The 20,346-nt window shown below is 40.2% G+C and overlaps 1 protein-coding gene across 1 annotated transcript in view; it reads left to right on the top strand.

The window, feature by feature from the left end:
• UXS1 (UDP-glucuronate decarboxylase 1) overlaps positions 1 to 19,994 on the top strand; it is an 87,678-nt gene extending 67,684 nt beyond the window's left edge. Inside the window, exons 10-15 of the mRNA XM_039514121.1 lie at positions 3,668 to 3,787; positions 8,415 to 8,458; positions 11,095 to 11,155; positions 12,716 to 12,773; positions 16,755 to 16,858; positions 19,183 to 19,994. Coding sequence (XP_039370055.1) covers positions 3,668 to 3,787; positions 8,415 to 8,458; positions 11,095 to 11,155; positions 12,716 to 12,773; positions 16,755 to 16,858; positions 19,183 to 19,314 — 519 coding nt within the window. The 3' untranslated portion in view covers positions 19,315 to 19,994. The remainder of the gene's footprint in view (positions 1 to 3,667; positions 3,788 to 8,414; positions 8,459 to 11,094; positions 11,156 to 12,715; positions 12,774 to 16,754; positions 16,859 to 19,182) is intronic.
• The last annotated feature ends 352 nt before the right edge of the window (positions 19,995 to 20,346 follow it).

Consider the following 20,346-nt stretch of genomic DNA (forward strand, 5'->3'; position numbering starts at 1 on the left):
GTGGGCCTCGGATCCAGACTAACACGGCTACCCCTCTGATACTTCAGGCCTGAGGTGTTGGTGTGCTGTCCTGAGGTGAGGAGGGAGATCACAGCTAGTGCCATATGAGCTTGGAGGTGTTCAAACTAATGTTGGGGCATGGCTAGGAGTAAACATTCTACAAATATTTGATGCCTCAGAGAAATTATTCCAGAAGAATATGGAGGTGGGGGGTTACTAAAAGTAATGGGCTGAAAGTGAGGGGGGAAATTTAGGCTGAATATTTGGGATAAGATTCCCAACACTGAGATCTATTCGTTTGTGGAATAGTTTCCCAAGGGAATGGGTGGAGGCCTGATTTTCTTGGGAGGCTTCAAAACTAGGCTGCATAAAACACCCTAAAATAAACTTTAGGAATGGTACTCCATTGAGACGTGAGTGGAACTACGTGATCTATCTGTAGCTTCTGTGCTAGTCTACTTGAATCAGTTGTGTTGCTTGAAAAACCTCCCAACAGAAGGGGGGATGGTGGTTTTCCCTAATGTGTCTTGAATCTTGACCATTAGGTACCCTCTCCCCCTTGTACTGTGAGCTCTGCTGACAGGCACTATCTCATGTGTGTATTTCTCTGTCACGCACACGCTGCCATTTTGTAACCTATATTGGACAACAGAAGCCAGTTGACCCACTGTGTGCAGTACAAAGAGGCTTTGTAGATCAACCAATAGCTATTTTTTCCTAAGGCGCTAGCTTCTAAATGCCTTACTTTTAAATACATGTTGTTAATAAGTATAACTAGTGTTGAGAAGCCTGTGTGAAATATAGTCCACACTTGGAAGACTTTGTCTATTACGAATAATGGGAGCAGGGAACATGAGGGGAACATGAAGGGACGAGAAACCAGAGGGGACTGTTTGCAGATGCAGTGGAGGCGTTCATACATATGGTATAATGTACTCTGTAAACTACTGTTAAAAGTATGAGGCTATGGCTGGCTGCACTTAACTGCTCAGGCAGCGCGCTGCCGGCGGCAGCGCTGCGCGCAGCGCGGTAGTCGCTAGCCCAAAGCGCCAGCGCCCAGAAACTCTCCCACTCTCCTCCCTCCAGCCCCCCAGGGATAACGGGGGAGCGCGGCGCCGCTGCGCGGCCGCTGGCTGGGGGCTTTGATTACACTGGGGCTTTGTAGCGCCGCAATTTGCAGCGCTGCAGAGGGTGTGTTTTCACACCCTGCTGCAGCGCTGCAAATTTGTAAGTGTAGCCAAGCCCTAAAGCTTGACACGTTGCATTGCAAAGTCCTTTCAACAGTTTCCGATCAGACATGCCACACCCGTGGAAAAAACAGAAATTGGGCTTGTTTTTGGCTTAATTGGCTTGTGAGTTGCTTGTTGGCTAATTTTTGGCTTGTAGCTTGTTTGGCTTGTAGCTTGTTGCTTCTTTTTTTTATTGGTTCCAGGCAAAGGGCAGGGGAGTCAGGGGTGCACAGCAGACCCTCCACAGTCCCAGACTGCAGGCCGGGGGGGATCTAGTCACATAGTGTTGGGGTTCTTAGGAATTGGCTTGTTTTGCCTTTGTTTTGAAATAGATTAGCTTGTTTTTGGCTTATTGTGAAAGTCGAGGTGCTTATTTACCACATGAAAGTTGGCAACTGTGCTTCCGATAAAGCACACTTGGCTGATTGCCACTCCCTTGGTGTGGATAGGGAACATGCTAGCAGATAGTGTCAGTATGGTCTTTGGAGTAAAGCACAGGATTGGAAGTCAGGAGAGCTGTGTTGTGTTTATAGTACTGACACTAACTTGCTGTTACAACCTTGGGCAAGAGACAGCAACCTTTTCTGTGTTACAAAAATTGCCCATTGTTGACTGTGAGTGCCAGCTCAACACAGGTTAGCTGCAAGTGTAAACAAGGACAAACTGTGCTCAGCACTGTTTAAACCTTACCCACAGTTTCTGAAATGGTGCAAAACACTGTTTTGTTTTGTTTTGTTTTTTGTTTTTTGTGTTTTGTTTTGTTTTGTTTTGTTTTGTTTGTTGCAGTTAAAACCATGGGTACCTGCATCCCTTGGTGACGCGTACTGTCAGCAATGGATAATTTTTATAGTCGTTAGCCTCTCTCTAATCCTTTTTCTCCCATCTGTGAAATAAATACCGCCTTTTTCACAAGGCTGCTTGTGAATTTGTTTGTTTATAAATGTAAGGATGAATTTGTTTATTTATAAATGATTCTGAGTTCCTGGGGCAGGCAGTTAAATACTCTTATAACTGAAGCTACTTTCAGGCTAACCTGTTTCAAGGAAAATCATGGTCTTTGGATGTCCCTTGAGCAAGGGATGTGTGAGCACAGGCTGCAGTCTTCTGAAGAGAACTTGAAAATGTGTGCAGCACACTGTGTATCCTCTTACAATGGGAAAATCCACAAGCATAGTTTCACCATGTCTTCAAGTCCCATTTTTCCTGGCAGTGGCAACCAGTCACAATCTGTTGGCAAACTGTTTGAAAATGTAAAATTCCATGTTTTCATTGAAAGCCTCAAGAATATTGTAACAGATTACATGATTTGTGTAACCCTAGGAGTTTGTGCTTGTGACTTTTGCTGCCTTTCAATCAGCGGCAAGAAGTTTACTTTCAGAGGTGACATTTCTACATGTTGTCACAGTGAACTGTTGAGTGCATCAAAAGCCAACCCTGTGAATTAGTTCACCATGGCTGAATGTTCTCATTGCCATAAAGGCTGAGGATTTGGCTCTCGCAGAATTTAGGTAAAACACAGTTTGTTCTCAGTGATGGGTTCCAGCCCTGCAATTTCACATGGTCACGATGCCCTCTATAGACCACATTTGGTTCTGCTTGCTAAAATCAGTTGAATGCACTGATTATCTGAAGATGGATTTACATAACATCCACACAAAGCATTACTGGGTATAATGGACAAAATTCTTAGACTCAAATAAAATTTCTGTAGTATTAAACTTGTGAGATATATAATATCTGTATTTGAACAGCCTGTAAATAGACAATGGAGATCTGAGAAATAAACTAGCCCATAAACTTCATGTAGGCTAATGCAAAATAGTAATGTTATGGCTATGATTAGGAGGTCACTTTATTATAAACATCAGTTCAGCACCTCTGAAAATCAGGCTCCTTTAAGATAGCTCACAGTGGGCAACCAAAAATCTCTAAACACTTTATAAAAATTTCTCACTGTGCTTAGTCACGGATTATTCTGTGGCCTTGGCAAAGTCACTTGATTGATGTTCTCCAATCTATGAAAATACTTCTCTGGTATCTCATTGCTAAATCTTTAGAGCCTCTGATGGAAGACCCTATTGAATTGCAAAGTAGTATTAATATGTTAAAGTATTTCTTAAAAGAAAAAATCATTAGGGTAAAGAACTGTCTTCAGATTTTCCATCAGTGGTTCGTATTGCATTATGAATGTAGATAATTAGGGTACATTCTCCTACCATATGCTCTGTGGTTTATGTGAAGTTACAGGAGTCTCAAGGCGAGAAAGCAGCATGTGTTTAAAAAGTGTATATTGGCATTCTTATACGTACGGAAATATCGCCCTTTTAAAGAAAACACCACCTAATAAATATGAAAGTCTGCACTTTGAAGGGGTTGGGAGAGGGAGGGTTGTCGAATCTTCATTAAGTACAAGTTTTGTTTGTTTGTTTTGCTTACAGGAAGGGGTTGAGGTGCGAGTTGCTAGAATATTCAATACCTTTGGTCCTCGGATGCACATGAACGACGGCAGAGTTGTCAGTAACTTTATCTTACAGGCTCTTCAGGGAGAACCTCTAACGGTAAGTAATTGGCACTTGGTCCTGGGCTTAGAACAAAACCACTTAACGAGTGCTATGGCCAAGATTTTCAAAAGTGACTGATGATTTACTGATTCCCTAGCTTTTGGGTGCACAACCTGAAACACTTGAAAGAGGCTAGATTTTTAGAAAGTGCTGAGCTCCCACTCTCTGAAAACCAGGCCTCTAAATGTCTCAACCTGGGTGTCCAAAAATAAATAGTCATTCTTGAAAATGTTAGCATGTATTTATAAAACTTTACAAGTGTGCATAGTACTGTACTGTCAAAAATGTGTTCTCTCCATAAGAAGGATGGTCATGTGGTTCAGTCATTAGCCTAGGATCCAGGAGACCTGAGTTCAAATCCTTGCTCTACCACAGCCTTTCATTGTCACCTTGAGCAAGGTCTCTCTCTGCCTCAGTTCCCCATCTGTAAAATGGGGATAATAGCACTGCCCTGCCTTGCATGGGTGTTGTGAGGAGAAATACACTAAGGATTGTGAGGCACTCAGATAATTCAGTAATAGGGGCCTTATAAGTGCCAAAGATATAGATAGAAGCATACATCCTAAATTAATCATAATACAAAACGGGTGGTGGAGGAGTATTTGAGGTCAAGGATGAGATCATGAGATATGAAATTACATACACATGGCAACTTTTTAAATTTCACATATAAAATTCGGAGACTATATCTGGAGCAAAGAGTGAAGTGAATGGTACTAGGAAGTCACTCAAGGGCTTTCTAGGATTTTGTTGTTTGAATTAGGTATCTTTTTAAAATGTGCCACAGGGTGTCTATGGGACAGTTAGAGTTCAATACGTTTGAGTACTCTACAAAGCACACCCTTGTAGAGGGCTTTGCTGCACTGGGTAGACAACCCCAAGATTGAAGTGCATTGTTTATGGACAGTAATAATTTGTGTGTTGTCTCCATGCTAGCAGAGCTCCTGTTTGTTTGGAAAGAAGTGTTGCTCAGGCAATAAATGTGCCTAGTCAGTAAGGAGAGGGGAGCTGAAGTCAATTTTTTCACGGTATCTAACAGTCAGGAAAGATGTTGGAGGCCAGCATTCAATCTCGTATTTTATCACAATATTACTTGTTCCTTTTTCCCTCTTCCACTAAAACAACAAAAAATACCAATTTATGATGATAGAGGGCTGCGTTGCCCTTGTGAGAAAACCTTCAAAAGTTACTATACTTGCCTACCCTTAGATGGGGCAGGGTAGCTAAGTGTCCAAGCACTGCTTATTTCAGTTCTTCCTACAGTTGCGCTGGGAGAGTGTTGCAGTGTTTTGGGGCTGAGGATAGAAGAAATCTATGTAAAGGCATGTTCCAAAACTAGTTGTTTCTTGGTATGATTCTTCTGATTTTACATGGCTATGGTGAGTCGTTCCCATTGTACTGCCCCATGAGCATGCCCACATCTATCACATTGGGTTAAACCCGAGAAAAGTAGCACAAAAGACAGCGACCTCCACCCAAGAATTTATTTTACATATGGGTTTTCAAAGGACTTTTGTAAATTGTTTTGAAAGGGCCTTCACCCTCCTATCCACCCCATTCTCCACCCCTAAAAGCTGCAGCCGATGAGCTGGGACTGGCTGCATAGAACAGAATATGTGGGCAAAGCAGGGTGGGAGGAGTTCTTATTTCAGGCTGAGAGTTTTGATCCTATTGGAGTTTTTTGATTGCATCAGAATATACAAACCTAATAGAGCAATGACTTCCCAGCACTTTCTGATTATGCCCTATGTACTATATGCTCCTGGGGTGATATGCAGGGGGCACAACGTGTAGCTCTCTCTAGGTAGCATTTAGAAGTTTTGCATAGAGCATCAGAGGTCGGATGTTGCTGTGTGTCTTATTTGATCATTCTCTTGTTGCTTATACTGTGCTGGTCAAGTGGTTGATATGCCAGCTTGGCATCTGAATATATCACGTAGTAGTCCCGAGCTTCTCGGACATATCCAGCAGAGCCTTGACTTTTCTATAACTACAAACTATGAGAAGGTAATCATTGCAGAGACACAAAATTCTCTGACAGCTTTCCTAAAAGGTGTTTATGTGGAATATTTATCTAGGTTTAAAACAATTCATAGCTCAGGATATTTCAAAATGTCATCAAGAAACGCTTAGAGTAGTACAGTCCTGTGGGAGGAGAATTGAAGTCTTGTCTGTTAGATATTTTTTAACTCCAATGGCCAATCTGTAGTTGAGCTCCTGCTGTTGCAGCTGCACCTGTGGGAGCAACAGAGAAATGTTAGCAAATAAGTTAGTGTGGGCACAGCCAAAGTCAAATGATGACTCCCTTTAATTCTTTGGAGTCTGAAAAGTCACTAGAGAAGAGGATGAGGGTACCAGTGATGCTTCAGCATCCTGACTAGGTGGTGGACACTGGTTAACTGGAACATAAGAAATGCAGCTCTCCATTTGAATGAATGGGAGGTCAGATTTTTAAAGTTGTCACAAGTTATTGCTATTGTTTATATTACAGTGACACCTAGAGGCCCAACCTAGGATCAGGTCTCCATTGTGCTAAGCATTGACATGTCACATAGACGGCCCCTACCCCAAAAGTGTTCACTATCCAAGTATAAAATGAGACAACAGATGGATGCAGCAGGCAAGGGGAGCACATGGTAACAGTGGAACATTTCAGTTCAGTGTAACAAGTAGCAATCACTGCACCCATCTGTTACCTAACCATTATTGGATGTTTTGCAGCCATCACAGCAGAGGAGCGTTACAAGGAGAAGTTTGAAGGAGGCCTTGTGGTAGACTTAGTTATAATTTGTAAAAGTCTCTAACCGTGGATATAATAATAAAAGCTTGACCCAAGGTCAGTGTACTACTAGTGCATGAGTATCAAAAAGCAAAATCGATTAGGCATAAGAGTGAGACTGCAGTTTTGTTGAATTGGCCACGCTCAAGTAAAATAAATCAACAGCCAGCAGAAAAACAGTGAAAAGTGAATCAGAAATCAAAAACTTTCACTTAATTTTTTACAACTTTTGCTGTTAAAATTAGAATCTGTTATCAAATTAACTACTTTAAAACATGAGTGTATTCAATTTTTATCCCCCAACACCCTCCCCCCAAAAAGGATAAAGGCACTTCTTGTTTAAAAGAGAAGTTCAAATGTGGGAACTAATTCTACAAAATGGGAACAGCTCTCTTTTTATTATTCCTCATTAGAGTCAAATGTTTTTGTCCTATGCAAACAGTCATCTTGTTTTTATTGTTAAAATATTTATATGAGAAGTTGGGGGGGGGTGAACACAGCGTAATCTCAGTCTTCCTTTAAAACATGTGGCAACAAAGATCACTGTATAGGAAACATGCACAAAGTGAGTTTTTCTCCCCACATCCATCCATCTATCTAATCTAAAAAAAATGTTAAAACAGAGGCTGGAAAGCTGTGTGGGGGCATACTGTTGAGCCTCCAGTGCACTCTCATACATTTCTTTCAGAATAAGATTATTAAGTAAACTCTGTTAGACCTCTAAATGTTTAGGGCTTCATCCGAAGCCCACTGAACTGAAGACTTCCTTTACGATTAGTGGCGTTTGGGTCAGACCCAGGGGCGGCTATAGCTTTTTTTGCTGCCCCAAGCACGGCAGTCAGGCAGTCTTCGGCAGCGCGTCTGCGGGAGGTCCGCCGGTCCTGCGCCTTCAGCTTACCCGCCGCCGAATCCGCGGGACTGGTGGACCTCCCGCAAGCAAGCTGCCGAAGGCTGCCTGACTGCCGCCCTCGCAGGGACCGTCAGGGCGCCCCCTGCGGCTTGCTGCCCCAGGCACGCGCTTGGAGCGCTGGTGCCTGGAGCCACTGCTGGTCAGACCCTTAAAACAGGCTTAATCTATGACAGATGTTGGCATGTACATCAATTGTGTCCCTATTTTCTGAGCAAAACAAATATTCTGTCTACTACTTCCAAAAAGCTTTTCTAATTCAGTGTGTGTCCATGTCAAGAGACGTATCCCCATTTTTATCCTTAAACATGCCTAGTTCTAGCTTTCAAATATTATTGGTTTATACTGGAAATTTCAAAAGTGTGCTGATTTATTGCCTTAACTTCACAGCCAACCTGTGTAAAAACTGTACTATGTTGAAGCCATTGCAATGCCTTAGTTATTTCCACTTAACGTGAGAGGGGTGTTTTGTTTTTGGTGGTTTTTTGTTTTTTCTTTGTTGTTGCATGAAAAATAATAGATCTGCTTCAGATTTTCACCGCATAGTCAGTGTAGAGATTCAGACAGCTGAGTGTCATGGTCAGGCCTGGAAGGTGATATTAGCAGCTGCATTTCCTATGGAGTAAAGAGGAGGGACACTGGTGGGTCCTGGGAAGACCAGAGAGAAGTAGGCTATAATCCTCAAGACAAAAGATAAGTGTTCTACCTGTAGATAGTGAAAAGGGGTTGAATCTTAGAAAAGTAGTGTATGAAGAATTGCCAAGATTAGGATTTGGCCTGGCACTCATGACGTACAGTCTGGCAGCCAGCTAAGATTGTAACTTGGTTTTGTGTCCCATATTCATGCCTCAGGTGGTCCTGGCAGCCTACTTATGGTGGTGATGAGACATGCCATACGTTTTCATGTTCTTGTAACTTTTATTTTCATTGTTTTTTAGGTCTATGGGCCTGGAACTCAGACTAGAGCATTCCAGTATGTCAGGTAAGGCTTGCTTGTTCTCTCTAGCACTTTTCTACTGAATCTGATACCTGTCATCGTATTCTGGTAGACTCAGACATTCTACAGTCTGGATCAAGCCAGTAAAACATAAAGCAAAATGGAAAATGTACAAACAGTTCTGTTTCTTAGAGATGAAGTCGTGTTCTAGAACATAAATTGTACTTTCACAGAGAAGTTGAAGATATAAATAGTCCCTAGCCAGGTGAGAACTTTAAATTCAGACATGGCTAGTAATTTGTGGCGATCCTCACCAGTGGATGCAAGTGGTTCTGTTTTCATTTTTCTGCTTCATAAAATCTCAACAGTTTCAGGTCTCTTTATCTGAATACACTGCTGCCACCTTGTGTTGATAGCCTGTGTTAGTAATACAAGGAAGTCTGTTGATTATTATCTTGGCAGCTTCTCTCTAAAGCTGCCTGCCAAAATTTGACTTCACACCTTCATGCTTTCCTCTGAACAGTTTAGGGTAATATCAAACATGGCAAGTAGTGGTTTCATTTATATTATATTACGACATTTATGCTATATTCGTGTCCATCACCGTTTCCCATGGCTTGTCCAATTCAAAGTGTTGTCCCATAATATTAGAGGAGAAATAGTTTTTAGCTCATTTAGTGCTGAGACAAAATCCTTCCTTGTTTTAAAGTGGCAAAAGTGTAATATTTCATGTATTATAATTGCTCATTCCATGTTAAAATTAGACTTTTTTTCGGTACCAAAAACCAGTGTGGTCAGAACTGGATCATTTCTAATAAGGCAAAGCTTTAGTTTACTAAAAATACACCTTAAGCAGCCATTTAAAATTACTAATTTTAAAGGGCACAGCATGTCTGGTTTTCATTTATTATGTATTTTGCTGTATCATACTGTTTTTTATATCTAGGACAATTCCCCCTTATCCCTCTATTCCCATCCCCTCACACACATCTTGAAGTCTGCTTCACTATGTAAATGGCCTCAACTAATCCAAAAACACAGACCCCCTTCTTCTAAAGCTGAGGGCCCTAATAATACCTTGTATAAAAACTTTAGGGCCTGATTCTACAACTCATTTAGATGTAAAATCCTATTTTCCTCAATACATAAGTAAAGGCTGTAGAAGTAGCCCCCTTGAATAATCTTTACTGATTACATCCATTTTTAAGTCACTTCAAAAACACTTCAGGCACGAGATACAGGATAAATATATTTCACATACAGGTTTAATATAAACTGCCATTTTATGGTTAAGAGAACACATTGCACAATACTGTTTGCTATACATAATTACCTAATAGTGCAGCATGATAACTTATTGTTTGCAACTGATGGTTGGGGCTGACTGTAGCAGAATTATGATGCATTTATAGCAAAGCACATGGTTGTGTTGTCATTGCTGTGATGCAAAACTATGGAGCCTACTATGGAGTTGAAGGGACTCTGTACCTTTACTCCAGTGTGAGTTAATTATCCAAACTCCTCAAAATACTATTAACAATACACTTCAAAACGAGCTTTTATTCAGTTTATTATATCTGATGAAAGCATTACTATCTAATCGACAAAAATCCACTTTATAATTATTTATATAGTGCCATAAAAATGCATGGCATTTAAGAAACTAGTAGGCTCTTTCTTGGCTTCAAGAAGCTTACATCAGAGGTCCTGCACTCTGATCCTGATGGCCAGACCCTTACACCCATGCAAAGCTGCTGGGACTTGTACACATAGGAGTGTGTCTGTTCAGATCAGATTCAAGATTGTGACCTATATTTATTGAACAGCATGTCCATATCTCCTGGCTTACTCGCCAGCTAAACCAAAGCGCCAGGGTTTTTTGGTTTTGTTTTTTGTATTTGACAAACTCCTTTAAAAATCTCTTCTCCCCCTGCCTTCTGCAGTAGTAGTAAATGGTATAGAAATTTGTAGCATCTTTATTTGGCACACCTCATTTGAACCTGTAGTGCAGAGAAGAGCTGATACCTTTGTTGTTCCTATTAATTAGTCTGGACCTAGGACCCAGGAGGAGGATTTAGTGTGTAACACCAAGATATCATTTTTACACAGTAAACTTGTTTTAACAGAGTCTTTTTAAAGCTTCTGAAAGTAAGGACAAACTTGGTAAGCAGCAGTGCGCTTGCTTCTTTTCACCATCATGAGCCAATCTATTACAATCCATCTGAAAAATTGGCAGTTGCCTCATTTTAAATGAGTGGGGGGCCTAGAGGCCAGAGGAAATAATAAAGTATTAATTGTTTTTTGGTAATCCATTAATATTTCTTGGTTGGTTTTTCATATAACTGGAGGAACTGAAGCTTGTGCCTCCCCAATGTAAATGCTCTCACTGCAGCAAATTATTCTCTAAAACTAACAGCAACTCCTTCACTGGTTTTGATTTATTGAAATGAATAACTATGGAGCTAACCAGCCAGAAAATTACCAGTTGGTATGAAATGTGGACTTCCACTTGAAATCTACAAAATGCATAAAATCCATTTTAATTGCAGGATTTGATTTCTCCATTCTTCATCTAATTATATTGCTTCAGTGTGGTTCTAGCGATATGGATCTCTTTGAATAAAATATGACTGTTTAAAGAGAAATGGATATCTACTCAATCCCCGCTTTCCCTTTTGCAGTGATCTTGTGAATGGCTTGGTGGCCTTAATGAACAGCAATGTCAGCAGTCCTGTCAACTTGGTGAGCACACAGTTCTGTTCTGCTACATTTACTTCACAGTAGTCTAGTTTTTGCTTTCTTGCTTGTCATTGGTGTTAACTTTTACAAGAATTAAATGCAGTGAAAATACTTTCCATCATACACAAAAAACCCTATGTTCACTTTACATGTAAGAGATTTGGCATAGTGCTTGCTGGGCTCCTAGACCTTAGATCTGATCACTGTCTCAAGAATTTGAGAATTTTGCAATACGTTTTGAGTTTTAATTGATTTAAGCTTTTTGCTCAATATGCAATACAGCAGAGCCCCGTTTATCGGATCTAATTGAGACCGGGAGCAGATTGGATAATCAAAAATCTGGAAAAACAAGAGAATGGGAAAGTGCAATGCTGCAGCACCAACTAGCAGCCACTGGAGAGATCACTCCCCTTGGATCTGTGTGTTCTGGTTGTCCAGTTAACACAGAGAGCCGGATAATGGAGAGTCAGATAAATGGGGTTCTACTGTATTAGAAAGAGGGGGCAGGGAGTAAGTTATTTTAAGACACTTCAGAAATTCAGTTGAAGACCACCCTCGTTTCTATACATCAAAAGTGCGATCTGAAACCATTGGTGACACACTGTTGTAATTTATTAACCTGCTTAACCTTTATTAACCTTCATTTTTTGTTGTCGTTGTGATACATGCCCTTCCACACACACACACCCCCCATGGCAATTGTGCTAAAGTGTCATCGGTAATAAAGATTAAATGTGGATGGCTATTTCCAAAGCAATTATAACATATCCAGGGTTTATCTAGTCACAGTTTGAAATTATAATATTTAAAAGCGTATGGCATACTGCTGAGGTCAGCTCTTGAAAAACGGTGATGGTTTTTCCCTTGGGATTCTCATGGAAAGCAAAATGTGCATCTCATGAAGCTAAAGCATATGGAAAAAAGGGGGACATGCACAATTAAAGAACACCTGAAAACCTGTGAAAACCTAGTTTCTTTTTTGGATGACTAAATAGACTCAACTTGGGAGCCGGGTTTTCAAAAGTGCTCTGTTGGCTTAACTCTACTGCTATTGAAATGGTAAAACTTCCATTGACTTCATTGGGAACAAGAGTTAAGCCACCAATGAATGCTTTTAAAATCGCACCCTAGAAAATGCATTTTGTTATGTGTCTTTGAAGACACATTACATACCATGTTGTTTTAAAAGATGTGGGGGACCAGAAAATTTTTGTTTAAGTGGTTCTGGTTACTTTTCAAAGTAGATGTTGTGCCTCTTTAAGGATAATTAGCCCTTGGAACAATTTACCAAATTTGGTGGTGCATTTTCCATCACTGGCAATTTTTAAAACAAGTTTCGCTGTCTCTTCAAAGAGATGCTCTCATTCAAACAGGAATTATATTGGGACAGTTTTCTGGCCTGTTATACAGGAGGTCAGATCCTTCTGGCCTTGTAATCTATGAATTTTAGTTCATTCACATATTTGGTTACTATCCTCATAGTGAGTCCTGGCAAATCACAAACATGCATTTTTAGAGATGCTTTGTAATTTCTCTTGTAACCTGTATCCATTTCCTTCTTAGGGGAACCCAGAAGAGCACAGTATCCTAGAATTTGCCCAATTAATTAAAAAACTTGTTGGTAAGTATGACAAGTAATTATTCGGTGAAGTTCATAGAGGGCTTATATTATCGGCTGATAATTACTTAGTTAAAGTATGTATAATATGTAAGACTAATTGAATCTGTTTCTTTCTGTTACTAAACAGCAGTTTTACCAAGGACATTTAATTGTCTACTGATTCTGTAATTAAATATTAGATTAAGAATTTAGAATTTAGTTCAGATTTTCAGTTGTACATAAAATACTGTATGAAGAAAAGAATTAATATTTATTTTTATGTGGTAGTTTGTCATGTACTGGTAACTTACATATAGTTTATGCGAGTGAATGGGTTCGTTGTGGACAAATGAAGAGCTTGTTCTATTCTTCCTCATTACATGTTGCCTTTCCTTCAAGGGAGTGGCAAATGTGTATTGCTTTTCCTCCCAACAATGAACTTGGCAAAGAGCACTAAGAAACACGGATAGGAAGGGCAATTCATGCCCATTCTGAGAGGGACTACCAGGTAGTTCTGAATATTGCTCCCCATTCTGGTCTGACCCCAGGTAGACTTCTCTGTGCATGGGTTTTTGTCTTTTAAGATGTAAGATGATCCCTGGCAGGCGTACTACACAAAATTCTGGCAGCAGTAGGAAGGAGAGATGCTATGACTATTTTAGATAAAAGTTCAGTACAAGACCCACACACCAACTCCTGCGTAAATGCAATCATTGAAAAAAGTCTAAACTGAGCTGAATGTGAATGAAATATATCATCTCCTGAACTAAAATACAAATAGTGTTTGGGTAGATTTGTCCAGGAATCCTCTTCACATTTTCTCCATGAGTTTCTTTCTATACCACCCTCAAAAGTCTTATGCTGTGATGACCATTTTTCTTCCCTTTTACCGACCTGGCCACTAGAGGCTAGAAGTGATTCATTCCAGCACCCATCAGTGTCTCCCTTTCACTTGGTTGGAGGGGATGCTGGAGAATACTTGGCAGTCCCTACCTGTCACCCTGTGTTCCTGCTGTTGTGTGTGCTGCCTTTACAGCATTATTGAATCCCAAATTTAGGCTGCTAGGTAAGAGATTGAAGTCCAGGACCTCCATAGTAGTATTCTCTGAAATGCTTCCAGTTCCACACACAGGGCCAGTTAGGCAGAACTGCAGGGTCTCAATGCGTGGATGAGATGATGGTGTAGGGAGGCGGGGTTTAGATTTATTAGAAAATGGGAAACCTTTTGGGAAAGGAGGAGCCTATACAGGAAGGGTGGGCTCCACCTAAACCAAAATGAAATCAGGTTGCTGGCACTTAACACTAAAAAGGTCATAGAGCAGTTTTTAAACTAAGGGCTGGGGGAAAGTTGACAGGTGCGGAGGAGCACGTGGGTCAGACAAAGACGTCCCTTATAGGAGGATCTACTAATGGAGATTCTCTATGCTCTAGTAAGCAGGAGAGTATGGAGGATGATAAAATACAAGTAGGATCTGATGAGTAACAGTCAAATGAGAAAAAGTCTCATTCAATTACAGCATGTAATGGGAGACAGCTAAAAAGTGACAAGTTTTTAAAGTGTTTATATACCAATGCTATATGTCTAAATAATAAGATGGGTGACCTAGAGTGCCTTGTATTAAATGAGGATATTGATATAAGAGACATCACAGAAAGTTGGTGGAATGAGGATAATCCATGGGACACAGTAATACCAGGGTGCAAAATATATCGGAAAGACAGAACAGGTCGTGCTGGTGGGGGAGTGGCACTATATGTGAAATAAAGCGTAGAATCAAATGAAATAAAAATCTTAAATCACCCAAACTGTACCATAGAATCTCTATGGATAGTAATTCCATGCTCAGATAATAAGAATATAGCAGTAGGGCTATATTACCGACCCGCTGACCAGGATGGTGATAGTGACTGAAATGCTCAGGGAGACTAGAGGAGCTATTAAAATTAAAAACTCAATAATAATGGGGGTTTCAACTATCCTCACAATGACTGGGTAGATGTCACCTCAGGACGGGATGCAGAGATAAAGTTTCTTGACAACTTAAATGACTGCTTCTTGGAGCAGCTGGTCCTGGAACCCACAAGAGGAAAGGGAATTCTTGATTTATTACTAAATGCAGCACAGGATCAGGGCCAAGAGGTGAATATAGCTGGACTGCTTGGTAATAGTGACCATAATATAATTAAATTTAACATCCCTGTGGCGAGGAAAATAAAATGCATGAGTCTTCACTGAGGATGTGAGGGAGATTCCCAAACCTTTTTTTAGGTGTTCCAAATGACTGGAAGATAGCTAATGTGACGCCAATTTTTAAAAAGGGCTCTAGAGGTAACCCCGGCAATTACAGGCTGGTAAGCCTGATTTCAGTACTCATGGATTGTTAACTGGTTAAGAGATAGGAAACAAAAGGTAGGAATAAATGGTCAGTTTTCAGAATGCATAGAGGTAAATAGTGGTGTCCCCCAGAGGTCTGTACTGCGCCCCATCCTATTCAGCATATTCATAAATGATCTGGAAAAAGGGGTAAACAGCGAGATGGCAAAATGTGCAGATAATACAAAACTACTCAAGATAGTTAAGTCCCAGGCAGACTGCAAAGAGCTACAAAAGGATCTCTCAAAACTGGGTGACTGGGCAACAAAATGGCAGCTGAAATTCAGTGTTGATAAATGCAAATAATGCACATTGGAAAATAAAATCCCAACTATACACATAAAATGATGAGGTCTAAATTAGCTGTTACCACTCAAGAAAGAGATCTTGGAGACATTGTGGATAGTTCTCTGAAAACATCCACTCAGTGTTCAGCGACAGTCAAAAAAGCGAACGGAATGTTGGGAATCATTAAGAAAGGGATAGATAATAAGACAGAAAATATCATATTGCCTCTAAATCCATGTTACGCCCACATCTCGAATACTGCGTGCAGATGTGGTCACTACATCTGAAAAAAGATATATTGGAATTGGAAAAGATTCAGAAAAGGGCAACAAAAATTATTAGGGTTCTGGAATGGCTGCCGTATGAGGAGAGATTAATAAGACTGAGACTTTTGAGCTTGGAAAAGAGATGACTAATGGGGGATATGATTGAGGTCTATAAATTCATGACTGGTGTGGAGAAAGTAAATAAGGAAGTGTTATTTACTCCTTCTCATTACACAAGAACTAGGGGTCACCAAGTGAAATTAATAGGCAGCAGGTTTAAAACAATCAAAAGGAAGTACTTTTTCACACAGCACACAATCAACCTGTGGAACTCCTTGCCAGAGGATGTTGTGAAGGCCAAGACTATAAAAGGGTTCAAAAAATAACTGATACATTCATGGAGGATAGGTCCATCAATGGCTATTAGCCAGGATGGCGTCCCTAGCCTCTTGTTTGCCAGAAGCTGGGAATGGGCGACAGGATGGATCACTTGATGATTACCTGTTCTGTTCATTCCCTCTGGAGAACCTGGCATTGGCCACTGTCGGAAGAAAGATATTGGGCTAGATGAACCTTTGGTCTGATCCCGTATGGCTGTTCTTATGTCTTATCTGAGATTTTGCTCATAGTGTTCTACCACAAAAACAAGCTATGGTGCCACTAGATTACCTGGTAGACAAAATAAGTTCTCTCTCACTAACTAACTAGCTCTGTTTTGCTCTGCCCACAAATTTTTAAACTCAAATAAACATTTGTATACAATAATGCAGAATGTTTTGGGTTTGCATAGTAAGTTTTCAATGTGCTACTATGAAGAGATCTGAATACAAGACTCACGCCTGGTTCTTCACTCCACAGACAGTAGGAATGGATAGTACTGGGGAGGAGGAAGTGTTTCTGAGTCACTTCGCAGTGCCACTCCTGGATGGTTTATCCCACCTTTGTGGGAAGAAGGGGGAAACTGGGGAATAATCTAAATAGGCTTGAGAGGGACGACATACCACCACTGGGGAAATGTGTAAGTTGAAAGCATAGCAAACAAAGGATAATAAATTACAATATTTTATTCAACAGGTAGTGGCAGTGAAATCCAGTTTCTCTCAGAAGCTCAAGATGATCCCCAGAAAAGAAGGCCTGACATCAAGAAAGCCAAATTATTGCTTGGTTGGGAACCTGTGGTATGTAAAGCTGAATTAATAGTGTCGTATGTAAACCTGTGGTTTTTCTGATGATTGTCTTGCCTTTATAAAAGAAGATATCCTGCAGTTATTAGAGCATCTTAAAGAGCTAGGGGAAGTGGAGGAAAGAATTCCAAGGGCAATTCTTGTAAAGGTTATAAAGTGCCTTGAGTCTTACATGGACACTCAATAAATGTGCACCGGGGGAAGTTCTATGACCTGTGTTGTGCAGGAGGTCAGACTAGATCAGGGGTTGGCAACCTCTGGCAAGCAGCTCCTGGCGGGCTGGGCCAGTTTTTTTACCTGCCGCATCGGCAGGTTCGGCCGACCGTGGCTCCCATTGGCCGCGGTCCACCATCGCAGGCCAATGGGGGTGGCAGGAAGCCGCAGCCAGCACTTCCCTCGGCCCGCACCGCTTCTCACCACCCCCATTGGCCTGGGACAGCAAACTGCGGCCAGTGGGAGCCGCGATTGGCCGAACCTGCCCATGCAAACTGGCCCGGCCCGCCAGGGTGCTTATCCTGGCGAGCTGCGTGCCAGAGGTTGCCGTCCCCTGGATTAGGTGATCACAGGTCCCTGGCCTTAAAATCTATCAACCTATGAAATATGTGACAAAGCATTGTAATAAAAACTAACCTCATTCATATAAGAGCTCATACCAAGACAATAGTCCTTCATATGCCTGTCGTATACCTGGGAATGCGTGGTATGTAATGAATTACCCCTCCACTTATCCTGTTGTTAAAGAGAAATTAGCTTTTATTATGTGGATGTTGTTCAATACAAAATGAATTAAAACATTTAAGGGTTGAGGTTTTTAAGATCCTTTTAAAGATATGCAAATGTTACTGCACTTATCAGGTTTAATCTAGTCACTAGGGAGGATTGTGAGGAATAGCAGAAGAACCCAGTAAAAACTAGGTAGTTGGACAAAGTGGTAGTATACTAACAATGGAATTTTGAGGACCCACTCGGGTTGGCCTGCCTCTGCTCCCATTGAAGTTAATGGGAGTTTTATCATTGACTTCAGTGAGAACAGATTTAACCTTTTGAAATTCCACCCTGAATTTGCCATAGACAAAAATAATGTAATACATATTGGAAGAATTAATTAAGCTACTTGTTCAGTGTGGTTCAGAATTAGTTGTATATGCTCTTTGGTAAAGGTGGGGGAGATCTGGGATTTATTGTAGGCAGCAGTGAAATTTGCTTAATAGAAGTTGCTGTCCAAAAAAGCTTTTAAATACTTGTGGTGCATTAAGAGGCTGGGAATAATACAGATAGTATTGTAATACCATTGTATCACTCAGTGATGTGTACTCTTTCTTGAATACCTCCCTTCTGCACACACTGACTCATTGCCCTTTCTTAAGAAAGGCCTCCCAAGCCGGCATTACAGTCTTTTCTCCCTACATTACCTTGTGGCTAGCTGGCCACACTACACGGAGCCACTCGAGTGGCCAGGACAAGTGTTACAACCTGGCCTTGATTCTTAAGCCTTGATTTCACTAGCGTATTTTGCTGGGAAACTGTTTTAAAAACAGTGCTGCTGGAAAACAGATACTGGTTCTAGGGTAGGTGCACCATTAATGGCTACAAACCCTTCAACCTTTCATGACCCAGCCCCCTTCGTCCCCGCCTGAATGTTGGCCTGAGAAATTAGCCAATACTCAGGTGATACTAGCATAAAGATTTGCTGTTTTCCCAAGAATTAAGGTCTGCAAAGTGAAGTACATCTGTGATTGATACTGAGCTGAATGATGAAACACCCTGGTTACATTTCACTCACACACACGCCATTGAGCATAGCTGAAAGCAAGAGCTTAGTTTACCACGGGGAGAAAGGGCTTAGTTTAGACTATTTCTTAGTGGACCAATTTAAAGAAGTATTGTACTTTAAACCTCGTTAGGCCTCGCCATTTACACAGATTATCTAGAGGATGTTCTCTTAATGTAATTCAAAACAAGCCAAAAACCATTCTTTTTCCTCTTTTGTTCCTTACAAACATATTAAGCAATTCTCCAAGTTTTTATTTGGGCATAAACTGGGTTAAGTGTTACTGCCTGGTACGAAATGTGGTATTTCCAGACTGAGTTGACTGTTTCTAATTTAATCAATGATCGCTAGATATTACAGTGATGGGTGCATTAGAAATGCATAGACAGACTGTAACCAGTGGGTGGGGCTCTGTATTTTTATTGATAAAGAAGTAAAAGATTTCAAAGCAGCGTTTTCATAGCTTAGAAGATAACCACAATAATGCACTATTAGAGAGTAGCCAGAATCTTAGGCTGATGTGACCATCTCTTCTTTCTTTAAACAGGTCCCTTTGGAAGAAGGTTTAAATAAAGCAATTCACTACTTTCGTAAAGAACTCGAATATCAGGCAAACAATCAATATATCCCCAAACCGAAACCTGCAAGGATAAAAAAAGGAAGAACAAGACATAACTGAAAACAGTTACATTGGACAGGAGATTCCCTACTTTACATTTGACAGGATGTAATTTTTTTCTTTTTTTAAAGAGAGACTTAACAGGTATCATGAAGAACAAACTGGAATTTCATTCTGAAGCTTGCTTTAAAGAAGTGGATGTGCCTAAAAATTAAAAAAAAAAAACTGCAAATCTTGCCTTGCACTTTTTAAATCTGTCTTTTTATGTAAAATAGAGTAGAAAAATCTTTGAGTATCTTCAAGTTTTATATCTTGCTGTGAGATCATTTGTTGTGACTGTCTTTGACAGTTTTATTTACTGGTTTCTTTGTGAAGCTGAAGATGAATATAAACGGGATGGGATATGCCAATTTATTTATAAAATGGGTACTATAAATGAGATGTTATACTATGCATAAGAGAAAAAGCTAGCAGTATTGTCAGGTGAGTGAAACACTGGCATTTAGTATATAGGGTATAAAAGAATTCTGTATGAGAGCTTTATGTATTCTTTAAATCAGAGTTTTTTCAGAGGTTTAGTTTTAGTTGCACACTTGAATTTGGACTATTTTCATTGATTATCATGGATAAGGATATTTTAAATTGCTACTGTGTTGTGCGTACTCTGGGGGGGGAAGGTTAATGTATTATTGGTTACCAGTGGTTGAATATGCTATTTTAATAAAATATGGAAAGTTCTACTTGCAGGTTTCAGTTTTTCAATTAAAATAGTTCTCTAGTTTGTGTTTTATCTGTACATATCACAAATGTTAATTTTTAAAAAATCCGTAATCAGTTATTAAAAACAAGTCATCCTGTTTGAAGGCCAATAATGAGAATTTTTCACTTTTCAAATCACATTTCTTTTTTAAATGATTCTTGGGAAAAGGCTCTAAGATGCTCATATTAAAAAAAAAAAAACCCTCAGGTTATTATAATTAAGGCTTATGTCATTGTTTGCATTAGACCCAGATTGTCACAATGCAGAAGTGTAAGATGCCTTTAAAACATAAAATAGAACTTTAGCGTCCCCGACATGAGGGAAATCATGTA

The sequence above is a fragment of the Mauremys reevesii genome, linkage group 1 (genome assembly GCF_016161935.1).
Source record: "Mauremys reevesii isolate NIE-2019 linkage group 1, ASM1616193v1, whole genome shotgun sequence".
NCBI lineage: Eukaryota > Metazoa > Chordata > Testudines > Geoemydidae > Mauremys > Mauremys reevesii.